The sequence below is a fragment of the Chionomys nivalis genome, chromosome 2 (genome assembly GCF_950005125.1).
Source record: "Chionomys nivalis chromosome 2, mChiNiv1.1, whole genome shotgun sequence".
Classification (NCBI taxonomy): Eukaryota; Metazoa; Chordata; class Mammalia; order Rodentia; family Cricetidae; genus Chionomys; species Chionomys nivalis.
Genome location: NC_080087.1, coordinates 25,270,499 through 25,285,244, shown reverse-complemented (window position 1 = coordinate 25,285,244; position 14,746 = coordinate 25,270,499). Strand labels below are relative to the sequence as shown.

General features: G+C 37.7%; 1 protein-coding gene across 1 annotated transcript in view; it reads left to right on the top strand.

The window, feature by feature from the left end:
• The first annotated feature begins 84 nt into the window (after window positions 1–84).
• The window catches only part of Pex3 (peroxisomal biogenesis factor 3), a 33,740-nt gene continuing 19,078 nt past the window's right edge, over window positions 85–14,746 (top strand). The window contains exons 1-3 of the mRNA XM_057761719.1: window positions 85–400; window positions 6,783–6,914; window positions 11,350–11,431. Coding sequence (XP_057617702.1) covers window positions 328–400; window positions 6,783–6,914; window positions 11,350–11,431 — 287 coding nt within the window. The 5' untranslated portion in view covers window positions 85–327. The remainder of the gene's footprint in view (window positions 401–6,782; window positions 6,915–11,349; window positions 11,432–14,746) is intronic.

The window sequence follows — 14,746 nt, the reverse complement described above, 5'->3', positions numbered from 1 at the left end:
GGAACGCGGCGGGCGCGGGCTCTTGCTTCCGGGAAGACAGAAAAGGGCGAGGCACCCGGGAGCTATTTGTGGACGGACCCAGGCGTCCCGGACCTTAGTAAGCGGCGGCGCCGGGAGGACCGAAAGCGTTGCTGCTCCGCTCTAGTCCACGCCCCCTTCCTCCGCTCCGACGAGAACCTCTGCGCCAAGAAGCGTTTGTGCTTTCAGGAGAGCACCTAGCACCGCCGCCACGCTCCAGCCAGAGGTCTGGCCCAGGTAGACGAAGACACGGTTTCCTGGTGAGGCAGCCCCTCTCCCCTAGGTAACCCACACACCCAGGGTCTGAAGATGCTGAGATCAATGTGGAATTTTCTGAAACGTCACAAAAAGAAATGCATCTTCCTGGGCACAGTTCTTGGAGGTGAGTGGCAGTGTGCTTTGGAAGGGGACTTTGGCAGAAAGGAGGGACAGAGGTGACTTCCCAAACAGGCAGGGCCCACCGATCCTAGTAGAGGGATTGGCTCAACCGTCAAAGAAGAACCTCTGGGGTTCTTTTATCTCCTCTCTCTGTGCCCTTTGCCCCTCATCCTGTCCCCCTTCTCTTCCCCCCCCCCCCCCACGGGACTTTGGAAACCTACCCCAATGAAGTTTCTTTTCGAAGCTCTATTCTTATACAGATAACATTTGCCTTCCTATTATCTTCTGTTGCTTTCCTGTTAGATTTCTTTTTTCTTTTTTTTTTTTTTTTTGGCACCCGTACTCTGGCTTTTAACCTTTCGCAGGAGTTTCGAAATATTCTGGGGCAGTTAGCTTAAGTCTGCACTTGGGGTAGTGTTTAAAGCTAACTTGAAAACAGGTGTAACATGCTGCTGTAAGATACCCTAAATAAATGGGGGGGGGGGTATTTTTGATTCTCCAGTTTCAAAATACAAATTATGCATCAACAAAACGCTTAGGATTGGGTTATTCTTTAGTGCTGTCAAAACTGTCATTGTTGGTCATTGCCTGTTTTGCTGATATAGTTGAGTTCACTGACTGAGAAGAAAGTTAGAAACACAGAATAAAAAAAATCTAGATGATGGACTTGTAGCTTTGTGATAGAGTGCTTTCTTCAGCTGACTGCATTAGATCTCAGGCAGTACACACAGACACCACTTTAAATCCCTTGTCTTCGTAAAACACACAGTTCATAATTCTGGGATTTTTAATAAGGGAGTAGAAAATCCTTTTTTTGTTGTTGTTGTTTTTTGTTTTGTTTTGTTTTTTCGAGACAGGGTTTCTCTGTAGCTTTGGTGCCCGTCCCGGAACTAGCTCTTGTAGACCAGGCTGGCCTCGAACTCCCAGAGATCCGCCTGCCTCTGCCTCCCGAGTGCTGGGATTAAAGGCGTGCACCACCACCGCCCGGCCTAGAAAATCTTTTGAGTTACACAAAAAGAAAACTTGGGAACTTTAAAAGATTTTTTTATAACTTGAGTTTTAAGAAATGTCATCACTATCCACTTATCCTAAAATAGTAGGTCACTGATATGGCAATAGTCATGTTCTGCTTGTCTCTGGATTGTCTCTGCTTCTCATTGGATAATGACTGATAATCACCTTTGAGAAATACTCCTTCAGCCTCTACCATCTAAGCAATATTTAAATTACACCAATATTACAAAATACATATGTGAAAGGTAAAGATGTATGTCTCATTGAAGATTTTGCTCTGCCGAAGGAAAAATAATGTCTCTCACAATTTTGGAGGGGCGAGCCTACCCCTTAATGGCAGATCAGAAAAATTCATAGGAGAAGTTAAAGAGTATATGAATATGGTAATAGATTTTCTTTTGGAGCTCTATGGAGAGCTTTATAATTGCAGATTGAGAGGAAGGAAAAAGATAGGTTTGGTGGCACACGTCTTTTATCCTCGCACTTGGAGGCAGAGGCAGGGAAATCTCCTGAGTTGGAGGCCTGGTCTACATAGATGAGTTCTAGAACAGCCAGAGTTTCATAGTGAAATCCTGTCTTGGAAAGAAAAAAAAAAGAAAGGAAGGAGAAAATACTTAGAGGCATAATAGAAACACTGCAACTTTCTAGCAAAATAGAAAGTATTAAAAGTTCAGCATATCTAGTTTTGATTTGTAAAGAGATCATATTTTTTCAGTGTCACGAGGAAATGCCTATCTTTATTTTAGTTTAAGAAATGTTTATTAATTGAGTGTACTGCTGGAAGTAGTATACAAGTTAAAGATTTTTAATCATTAACATTTATTAGAGACCCACCGTATGTTGAACACTGTGCTAAGCTCTTCCCAGCCAATGGAAACTAGAGCAGGTTGGTTACATTTATGCCATTTTTAAAATGTAGAAACGAGAGCACATAGAATTAAGAAACTTGCCAAGGGTTTGAGTTACTACAAAGAAGTAAGAATTCAGCTCCAGGTGTGTTAGAACCCAATGCACGTTGTTATTCTCTACCACTCTGCCTTTGTGGGCTCTTTGATCTTTTAAGAACTGAGAAATAAGTGAAAGACCGTGATATTAAAAGACCATGAGAGAGTTAAATACAGAACATATTGATATGTAGCAATATGGAATTGTATACAGTGAGGAAGGATTTCACAAGAGGAGTGGCACATTTGGACAGACTTGAAAGCTGACTAAGGTGTTATACATGCTCAAGGGAGTTCAGATATTGAGTGCTGGAAAAATACAGGCAAGCAGAACTTTGAGTAGCGTGGCTTCAAAAGTTAGAATTTCTATTTTCCTGCAGTTTAGATGATAATTGCTTCATGTCTGTCTATGCAGTTTGATCATTTGAGACAGGCCAAGAGCAGTGGTTCTCAAACTGTTTGATGGGAAATCTTCTTTGTACTCTTAGAAACTAAGCCCCTCTCCAAGATACCTAAGTTCTGTATCTATTAATAGTTTTAACATCAAATATAAGATGGTTTTAAAGTAATTATTAGCCCATTTGTGATAACAATAATAAACATGTTAAATCTTAGCATAAGACATCTTTACGCATAAGAATGGTATTGTTTTACAATTGCAAAACTCCTTATTTAGTTTGGCTTAGCTGCAAAATAAATTTGCGTATCTTCTATAGTCAGTCATATGTGAAACCACCCATTAATTAGCTTCTAAATTCTCCCCATCAGGGAAAGAGTGTAGAATGCCAGGGGCAGCATTTTAGTATGACAAAAGTATTGTGGACCTTAGAGATGCCTAAACCGACTCGAGGGATGTTCAGACCATACTTTGAAAACCATTCTACAAGAGAAAGTGTTAGAGACCAAAGGAGCTAGATACATTATTGTCTTGCTGATTAAAAAAAAAAAAAAAAAAAAGCACAGAACACTGAGCTGTATCTTAAGCCTTGTAATTTTTAACCTCTTTGGGTTTTGGTTTTCTTTTTCTTATTTTTTGTCATTTATTTACTCAACATTTGAATAAGAATAAGACCTACTCTATACTGGGCTCTGACTGTACAAGGAATAAGACAGCATTTCTGACTTTGAGGAACTCATGGTCTAGTCTGGAAAATAGGGATAGAAATCAGCAAAAGCAGTATGAAGTGTGGAAAGCCTTCCTGACTATGCCATTGTGTATACTGTAGGCAGGATTGTGTGTGTGGTTACTTCTCAGACTTTACTATGGATGAAACCATTGAAGGAATTCGGAAAAATATAAAACCCTGCCCTTCAGATTCTAGTTCTTCAGATGTAGTACAGTTCAAGAACGCCTCATACTGGAGGCATTGAGATGCGCCAGGTGGTACAGCACTGGCCTACCATGGACAAATTCTTTAGTCAGCACTGGAGAAAAAATGAAATAGAACCAAAACATCAGAACTCGGGGATCTGCCAAGTTAGAAGTGATACTGGTTAATTATTTTCAGATTGTTATAGAAAATAATTGTGCTGTAGTCATCTTTATCCTGAAAGACAAGACTAAAGGTGGTTTTAAAACAGATGATTTATACAAAGACTAGAAGATATTTTTGGTTTACTAGTCATGAAAGGAAATGTCAAAACATTTTCACTTATTTTTTTGGGCATTTAATAGATATTTTCATTGCTAATAAAGAAGGTTATAGTTACAGAGGAAATCTGAAACTACTTGATTTTACACAGATGTATTGTATGCCCAGAGAGAAAAAGTCACCGGCTCCAAATCCCCTCACTTGTTGTCGTTTTCTAGTTCAAGAGTCAGGCTGCCAGTGAAGTATATATAGACCTGAGCATTATAACTTAACTAATGATATGTTTTCTTTCATTAATATTTTCTAGAGAAACAGATCTGAAAAAGTCAATTTGTGAATTTTGTATATGGGATCCTAGTGAGCTAGACCTTGAATAGGAATGAATATCAATGCTGGCTAAAAGAAAACAATGGGTCTAGGGCTTAAGCCTAATTCCACGTGTGACTTTTCTAGGGATTCCACAGTGAAGACCTCCAAGATGAGTACCTTAAGAAATCAAAATTTATCTTACAGTTTTGAAAGTTAATAGTCCACTATCAGGGTGTCAGCTGAGGGTGTTCCTTCTGTCATGTGGCCATCTTGTTTCCACAGTCTTCTACAACAGAAGTCTGACTGCCATAAAGCCACAGAGAGCCTCCAGGAGCCTTCCATTGCCTTCTCTCTGTGCATATCTGTGTAAATTTCACTTTCTTCATTCTCTCGGGATTTTAGTGGGGAGAAGGAAATAGGTTCTCACAGAACATCCCAGGCTGCCCTCAAAATGGTGATACCCCTGCTTCAGCTGGAATTATGGGTATGAGCCACCATGTCTCTCTTATTCTAATGATATTGTGTCTGTCCTGCTGTGATGTTACAGAAGACGCAACCATTGAGCAGCTTTTATGAATTTCTCTTTTCTCTCAAGCTTAATTACCATGCCTGTATTTATACATATACTAGCAATAATCGTACACTGTTTCTATTTAGCACACGAATTTATGGAACCATCTAAGGATATGTAGCATCTTAGAGCATTACAACATCTGTCTTAGTGAAAATAATTTAGGATGTGTTTGTTTTGCAGTTCCTGATTGTGAGAAACAAATCCAGCTACCTAGGTCATACATAATTCCAGAGGCCCTTTATTAGAGACTGTGAGCTACAAACAGTAGAGATAAATGAGAAATGGTTAGTCCCCTTTACCCTTGATACCAGATTATAATGAAATCAAGTTCTGGCACACACACAGGCATCTATTAGCAAACAAAGATGAAACAGTAGCACAGCCTGCTCTATAAGCTTGCTGAGTTCTGCTCTGCTTTGGCACTGTGGCAAAATCATGTACCTAAAACAAAGGCGACATTATTGTTGCTGTGACTCATTTGACTTGGAAGACATTTCTGGGTTCCAGGTTAAGCCATCCTGGAGGAGAAAGGCTACAGATTCATGTTCACAGAAATGGTTCTAGGGGCTGGAGAGATGGCTCAGCGGTTAAGAGCATTGCCTGCTCTTCCAAAGGTCCTGAGTTCAATTCCCAGCAACCACATGGTGGCTCACAACCATCTGTAGTGAGGTCTGGTGGCCTCTTCTTGTCTTCAGGGATATATATAGATGGAATATTGAATATTGTATACACAATAAATAAATAAATATTTTTTTTAAAAAAGAAATGGTTCTACATTATTTCAGCTAATCCTGTGTCTAGAACACCTACTTATGTATTCCATGAAAATCCAGTTCTACTGTTCATTGTACTACTTAGCAAAATATCTGATGCTAACCAGAGATGGTCAGTTAAACCAGACCATCTGGTATGGGGACTGCTGGGGAAATATGTAGATATCCAGGAGAGGGAGGGACGTGACTGGGTGGGAAGTCAGAGCGGGTAATGGGGTAGTGGTGGCTGTGATCTCAATGGATTGTATACATATGTGGAGTTGATCAAATTTTAACACTAGGTGTTCATCATATTCCCAGTTAAGAAAGTCAATGGCCGTTCATCCTACATATAGATAAACATGTACCCATTTATATTGTATCACCTATGCTTCCATGTGCCAAAGACTGCAAGATACTGCCATAGTTTACATTGTTGCGTTATGATGCTGTCCTCCTGCTCTCTTATATTGAGTAAGCTTTAGATGATATCAGTTATAGTCTCTTTTTCTCAGTTGTTTTCTAATAAATGGGTGGATAAATACATGACTTCCCAACTATATACCTTTTTCTCATTCCTTTAAATCTCTTATTATAGGGACTTTTAAAATTATTTGTTCATTGAAGAAAATATGGAAAATAGAGAAAAGCAAACAAAAGTGAGAAACCACAATTATTACAGTTTACTTTACTTTAGAAGTTAAATCCACGTACTTATCTGTTTCTTTTCCATTATAATACAAACTTCCTGGATGTTCTTCTATCACCTAATAATGTAAGGTAGATATTTCCTCAGTCATTAACTATTTAGCAATGTGGTTTTTAATAGCTACATAAGATACCATTATGTGGACAGATCATAATTTATTTAAATAACTCTCTGTTGTTGGACGTTTAGAACATCTCCAGTTAACTATTAAAGATGCTGCCAGACTTCATAAACTCAGTGCCTTTCTGCTTCTTGTCTGCCTGTCACTTCTCTTGTTGCTGGCCATATTCAAATACATTTTATACATGTAAAATAAATAAGAAGGTAAAATATGCAGTCTCCTTTCCTTTTTCAATTCTTTAATAAAAGTTTTTTAGGAGCTGTAATATTGTCCCTAATATAAACCTTATAATTTAATCAAAAATGCCTAAAAAATTAGTTGGAATTTTTAGTACTCTAATTGATATACTAGTATGTTTTTAATGATTTTAGGAGTATATATCCTGGGAAAATATGGACAGAAAAAAATTAGAGAAATACAAGAAAGAGAAGCTGCAGAATACATTGCCCAAGCTCGGCGACAGTATCATTTTGAAAGTAACCAGAGGACTTGCAACATGACAGGTAAGCAGAGATATAGATATATTTATGTGGAAAAGTGCTTGTTGGTTTGTATTAGTGCACATACTTTCAGATCTCAAGTTATGGGAAAGACAAAGAAAAGATGCCAAATCCTTTTAATTCTATTAACAGAGACATAAAATTTCAATATGAATTTTTAAAAACAGAATAAATACTCATTTATTCATTCAGCAGATGTTTGTGGTGCCTACCTCTGAGGAAGTAGGCAGTAAAGTAAAATTCCCTGACCTCTAAGGTGTATATTCTGGTGAGAAGAAGATAAGCACAGCAAATAAATAACATTGGGTATTGGTGGGTCCAGTAAGGGAAGTAAACTTTGAAGAGTGGGCACCTGTCTGGAAAGTGTTGTCAGGGGCTCATGCCTCCCACCAGATGTTGTGTGTAGAGAAGACTCACAGTACAATAGAGAGAGCAGATGCCCGAGATGAGAACATGCTTGTGACATTGGAGAAACGGCACACAAGCACTGGAATGCATGAGGAGTGGATGGGTACGAGGAAACAGAGCTCCAGAGATAGGCCAGACCCGCATGGCCTCGAAGGCCAAGCAAGGAGTCATAAGTCTGTTACATTTGCAGCAGGACACTGCAGGATGTGGGGATTACATAATGGCGTCTGCTCAATCGCTTAATTAATGGTAATAATGTAACTACCAGAGCTAGAAACCTACTGGGAAAATGGCACAATAAAAGCAGCCTGCTCGTATTTGGAGAGAGCAAGTGCATTACACCAGTTAGAAAACTACCAGTTGAAAACTAGATTCTCAGTTGTATGTCAAGCCTGTTCTTTTCACTGTTTAAAGCTCATTTTTTTCTCAAGAAAAAATTTAGAAAGAATTTACCAGGCAAACTAAGTGCTTCTTGTTCAGCTTACATGTAGGACTTTTCTCTAGATTTAAAAGGACTTTATTTCTAGCTTACTTGCCTTATTTCATAGAGAAGCTAAGATCAAAAAGAAGAGATAGTTCACAGCCACGTGTGAGTTTTCTATTTGAAGTAATCCTATGCTTCTAGTCTGTGAAACCCTAGTCAGAAGTCTTGTCTGTAATGACAGCTCTCTCGTGCACAGCCAGGATGACAGAGGCTCTAGGGAGGGGCCGAGCTGGCCTAATTTCAGATTTGTAGTGTCTGTGTTCTGTGAGCTAAGCTAAACATCAGCTCTTTCTATATTAAACCCCAATCTTAAACTTACTTCAGAAATGGTTTGTGAGGAACTGGGTATGTATTGCAGTTGGTGAAAGTGCCCCCATACGTGCATGAAGCTCTGAATTGAATTTGCATCCTAGCACTTGGGATCCTGAGGCAGAAGGATTGTTTCAAGTTTGAGGACAGCCTCATCTACCTAGCAAGTTCTAGACCAGTCAGCGCCGTATAGCATGTCCCTGCTTTAAAAAGAAAAATGAGGAAATCACTAGTTAATGGACTTAAAGTGCTTGGCACATGGGTCCTCAGCAAATTATGACCTCACAGATCTCACTGAACTAGCTGGTACTGCTAAGGACATTTCCGTGAATTTTTAGAGAATATTAATAGTCTGAGATTATTATGCAATTTTTTATAAAATTGTAAAAGGTCACTCTTGGGATCTCAAAATATATATCATCTTGACAGGATCCTGAGTCAGATTGGGCCTCCCAGAATCACGTGCGATAGAGAGGCAGCAGGGTGGTTAAGGAAGATCTCTGACACTTGTGGGAGGGAGGAGTTGTAGGTAAGAAGAGTTAGGCATGGTGGTGCACACTTTTAATCCCAATATTAAAATCCCAGGGGACAGAGGCAAACAGTTCTTTATGGGTTCAAGGACAGCGTGGTCGTTTTAGCCATGTTCCAGGACAGCTATAGTGAGACCAAGTCTAAAAATTAATAGCTTGATACTACTCGCCACAGCTTTAAGGAAGCTCGGCTAGTTAACAGGAGCCAACAAGCCCCAGCTCCCTGGTAGGAGTCCCCACCCGAGTACTCATTGCCTAGGAGCAATGCAAACCTAGTAATGAATCTGTAGGATAATTCTGCCGCTCTTAGACGGTGTAGCTGGCACCTGCCCATGGCTGTTACAACCCTCAGCAGACTACAGGCAATTAAAAATAGCATATCGTGATCACTAGGAGGTAAAATAAACATTCCCTGAAAAACATGACAAACTAACTTCTGGTATTTATCTACAAGGAGGCTACAAATAATGTGATTACATTTTTATCATAGAAATCTTTGGTGATATCCAGAGGCACTAAGGACTTTAGTTTGCATACATGAGAGGTCTTTGCCTTGAGTGTTATAAGATAATGGGATGCTTCTGTGCTTTGTCCTTTTCCTTTATTGTTTTTGTGAGTTTAAATTTACACATGACATAATGCTTGCTTTTGTTCATAGCTGACATCACTAATAAAGTTTCAGACTACAAAGTATTCTTGTTTTATTTGGACTGTGATAGACAATTTTTTCTGTATGATGAATCAATTTTACAGATACACAATGATCCAAAATATTGAATAAAGATTGGGAATTCTAATGGATCATAAACTTGTAATGAACAAACAGTACACTATGACTTCTAGAAGTACTTACTATTTGACTACAGTAATTGGACTATAGTAATGACTTAATGTGGTTTGGATAAAGAACTGACCTCTACTGGCTCCTGCATACACATGATACACAGACATACAATGAGGCACATGCAAATACATATGAGATAAATTTTTCAAAAAATTTTGTTGAAAGCAGATGACTGAAGATACAGAGACTTATTCATTTTTCTTATAGGTGGCAAGAGAAGAATAGAATTATCAAAGAATTATCAAATTTAATAATCAATATGTAATAGTATATATTTAAATATATAAAATATACATTAATATATAAGTAGTTATCTATAAAATAATAAATAATAATCAAAGAGACTCTTCAAACTAGATTGTTATATCCCATAATCTTTAAAGTAATTCCCACAAGCGCCATTCTAAATGTGGGATTAGGGCCTTGTTTTTTCTTTGTAAGGTAACATATTTTCCCTTAGCCATCAGGAAGAATTGGTTCCAAAATCAGAGGATGTGAAACTGTTACATTAAGTAGCCTAGTATTTTTAATAACCTAGACTCGTCCTTCCATACACTTGGAATCATTTTTAGAGTACTTTGGTTATGTAATAAAATATAAGTGGTAGTTATTTTTTAGGGAATAATAAGAAAAAAGTAGGTGCATGTTTAGTACAGACACAGTTTTTGAAGATTTTAATCTGAAGTTGTTTGAATCTATAGATGCAAAGTCTACCAATACAGGGGGCTAACCTTTTAGAGAAGACTTATGTACCACCTACACAGAGCCAAGATACTCAGATTCTCAGCCACTTCCTTAGCTAACGATCTCAACAACATAAGAAGATCTAAACATGCAGGTTGAGGACATTTACTGAAACTATAGAGTGTGCAAGATTAAAGTACAATATTGAGTACAGTATAGAGCCTGAAATTTCCTATATAAGAATGGGTTTTCTTGTCTCATCAAAAAAGAAAAATTGTGCCAGGCAGTGGTGGCGCACGCCTTTAATCCCAGAACTCGGGAGGCAGAAGCCGGTGAATCTCTGTGAGTTCGAGGCCATCCTGGTCTACAAGAGCTAGTTGAGAAACCCTGTCTCAAAAAAGTAAAAGAAAGAAAAGAAAAATTGTATATCCAAGTTTTACCTTCTAGAAGGTGGTATTTGTAATCTCTTGATTGTTTTTTTTAATCATTCCAGTCTCGTGCTAAAAACTCCTCTTAATTTCTGTGTGTGCATTTCTTATGCTATATGTAGAGGCACAGTAGACCTGTGCCTTTTGTGTATACTCTCCCCCATAGGGTTCTGTATCTCCTTTTGTCTTCAGATTATTCCTGGTAATGATAGATAATACCACAGTCATTAGCAAAACTGAAACTGAAACTCAGGAGCACTCAGTGGGTAGATAAATGCACCCTTACATATATTATAATAAATATAGACTTGTTGTATTTAGCAAATATTTTTCTAGAATTAGATATCTGAAACAAAGGATATGAATATAAAAACCTTGGCTTTGATCACTTTCATTATGCCAGAAGTAAACTTAACATTGAGAATTTTGAAGTATAGAAAAGAAGGAAAAGGAGCTATCCGTAGACCATCATCCAGACATCCCCACTGTTAACAGTTAGGAGAATTTTCCCTTCCTGTCTTCTGCGTGTCCTTGTTTACATTGCTCTGGTTATGATAAAGTGTTGTTGTGGTAATGCAAGTACATGCTTGCTTTATTAGTTTTACATAATTGATTGGAATTCTTTAACCTGGATGGTTCCTCCCAACTCCTGTTAGTTGCCACTATTATCATATAGCTTAAAACATACGAATATCTCAATGAGTGTGTTCATGTCATCTGTGAGTGTCTTTCTTTTCTCTTTGTGTTACAGTGCTGTCCATGCTGCCAACTCTGAGAGAGGCCTTGATGCAGCAACTCAATTCTGAGAGTCTAACAGCCTTGTTGAAAAACAGGTAAAAGCAAGTTATGTTCTTTGCCTTATTGGAATGCAGTCAAAGTTTACAGAATGAAATAAATACTTTTAATAAGTGATTGTTTTCTTACTTTTCGGTTAAAACTTGCATAGGCTCAGTTTAAAAAAATAAATGCTTATATTAACCAATATTTAACTTTATTTTAGCTCTGCCTTATTATACAAATCATATGAACAATAGTATGTATTGTTTTATATGAATATTTTATATAATTTTTACATTATTCAGCAGCTTACTTATTGAGTGTTTATAGAATATAGTTCTGCACGAGAAATATAAAGCTAATAAAATTATGGTCAATATTGTGCTTCTCATAGTGTTAGGAATATAGTAGACTGTTTTGGATAAGGCACATAGATTTATAAGTAACTGACAAATTGATATACAAAACATGAATGTGTAATGCTGACAAATTATTATGGCAGTAGAAAGCATTGCCCACATTTATGACCTAGTATGTGGCATGTGATATACACACAGGCATTAGAAGTTACTAGTTTGAGGAGACTTCTGGAAAACAAATGGCTGCTTCCTTTGATGAGCAAAATATGGGCAGTGATGATTTCACTAAGCAAATTTTGTGACTGAAGGAGAGGAGGAGGGAGAGAGAGACAGAAGAGGGAGAAAGGAGAGAAGAGGAGCGAGACACAGGTGAGGCCCACACCCAGTAGCCTGTACGTGTTAAGTACATGCTGACCATTGAGTTACACCCCAAACAAAGTAAGTCTTAGTAACGAGGTTAATGTGAACATGTGCTTGGCTGTACTGAGCCTCCAGTAGTCTTGGGGAAGAAGTGCTGTCCAGAGCTGTGGCCGCCCTGGCGCTAGGTGCCTTCCACACGTGCACGCTCTCATGCAGTTTTCACGGTGCGTCTGTGAGGCAGACACTATCATCTGTGCCTTGCATACAGAAACTTAATACTCGGACAGGTTGACAACAAACTTGAAAAATTTGTTTTCTTGCTTCTTTTATAGTACTGGTGAGTAGACCTACAGCCTCACCTATATAAGGCAAACACTTTGTCACTGAACTACAGTCCCAGCTTTCTTTGAAACTGGTATCCAGAGACTACATCCCAAAATAACAATGAACTTATGCTAAAACTTTATATCTGATTAAAATATAATACCAGTGGCAGATGATTGTCATTCTCAGAAGTAGACTAAATTTAATCTCTGTTTTATAGGTGTAAAATGTGACTTACAAAGTAATCTGTATAATTATACAGGAAGGTATATATGGACAAATTAATCTCAAATAAATATCTAGTCACTATTCACATGGGCATAGTAAAGGACAAAAAGTAGATTTTAATTGCCATAACCTTTAATCTTATTAGGAAGCAAAGACAAATTAAGTGAATAGGACTTTTATTATAAAAAAAATAGATGGATAGATAAGAGTTATAATAAACATAGTGGTATTCCTCCCCCTTGGCAAGCTTCTTTCCCATAAAGCTCTCCGTTCTAAATGCTTAGAGGGATTCTCACTGATTAAAATAGGGCCTGGGTGTACAGCTCAGTGGTAGAGCCTACACTTAGCATTCTTAAAGCCCTCAACTCAATCTCTAACACCAAGAAGCAGACGAATAAAAATGTAATAAAATACCTCTAAGTTTAAGGTTGAATTGATAGCCAAAAGGAGGAAGTGGGTTAAATTTAGAGTACAATTCAAAAATGTTAATTCCATGGTAAAAACAAACACTAAAGGAGAATGTAGGAGTTTAGAAAAAGATTGGCTTTGCAAGACAATGTGAAAACTTGACTCAGTACACAAGAAAAGGTTAAAAGGGACTAACAAAATCTACAATTTGATGGTTTTTTTATATTAGAATCCAGTCATCTCTAATTTTATATAAACCTGCCAAGCAAGTTGGTCTTCTCTTTGGACTAGTTTGTTCATAACTGATAAGCGATGAACAAGTGACCTGGTAGCTTTGTTTCGACAGGTGCGTGGTAGCAATAAAGAACCACCAATGGTAGAGACTCTTACATGCCCTTATCACAAGCAGCAGCATGCTTTAGCACACATTGGCCAAAGTTTTAGGTAGATATTTTAGTAACACTGAAAAGTCGAGTTGTCTATTTGAAGAGTCCCTTTGAACAGAAACTACGTAGAAAGTACTTTCCCTGTCCTGTGTGATTTGAAATCAGGATTTCTTAAAAAGATAATTATGAATGTGTGTGTGTGTGTGTGCGCGCGCGCACACACACATTTTCATTTTGTTGTTTTGAAATCCTGAGATCTGAACCAGGACTGTGTACATGATAGACAAGGTTTCTTTCTGCCACTGAGCTTAAAACTACAGATACAGTCTTAGTGTGATTGCCAGTACACAGGCACTACTGGGTTGCTCACTCTGTTCTCACCCACCAGATTCCCCCAAATGAAATATGGTTTAGCAAGTATGACCTCATATGACCTCATTTTGTCATTTTACAGATTGCTGCTACTAAGTCCATTCCTGTCTTGTTATATTAGCTCAGCTTCGATTGTAATACTCACTCTGAATTTTTAAGGTTTACTATTTGTGCACACACACACATAAATACTGGTGTTTGTGGAGCCTGGGGACATCGGATGCCGCTGGAGTTACAGGCCACCCAGTGATGAGGGTGCCAAGAACCAAACTTAGGTCCTCAAGAACAGTAGTATTTTTTCTGATCCTCAGAGCCATCTCTCCACCCCATAGCTCAGTTTCTTATTGAAACACAAATTTATGTCCAGTTATAATAAGGATAATTGGCCTGTGTTTTATATCTTTGTGTTCTAGTAAATAATATTTATTATATTTTGTAAAAAAATATTTATGATAAATTGAAAATAGTAAAAATCCCAGTCTTTTGAAATAGGTGCTCTGGAAAACACTGCATTGTATCTACATAGCACAGTCACACACTCCAGTGCTACACCACATTTAAATACTCTGTTATTTTTATTGCATTGTACTTATTTATTTTGTGTGTTGAAGGATAATTTTCAGGAGTTGGCTTTCTCCTTTTACTGTGTTAGTCCTGAAAACAAATTCAAAATCATCAAACTTAGGAGCAGGCACCTAATACCCACTGAACAATTTTGCTGACCCATAAATACGTTTTTAAACAAATAAGACTTTGTGCTACTATGGACTAATCTCCTGGATATGTTGCTATCTTATTTTTAAGAAAGTAAAGTATGTAGTATGTCTGCATTTATTTAAAGAACTATTTATTGAAATGTGTTGAATAATACGTACATGCTTATATAAAACAATACAGTAGAAGAAAGCATATTTAAATCATTTATGAATATGAA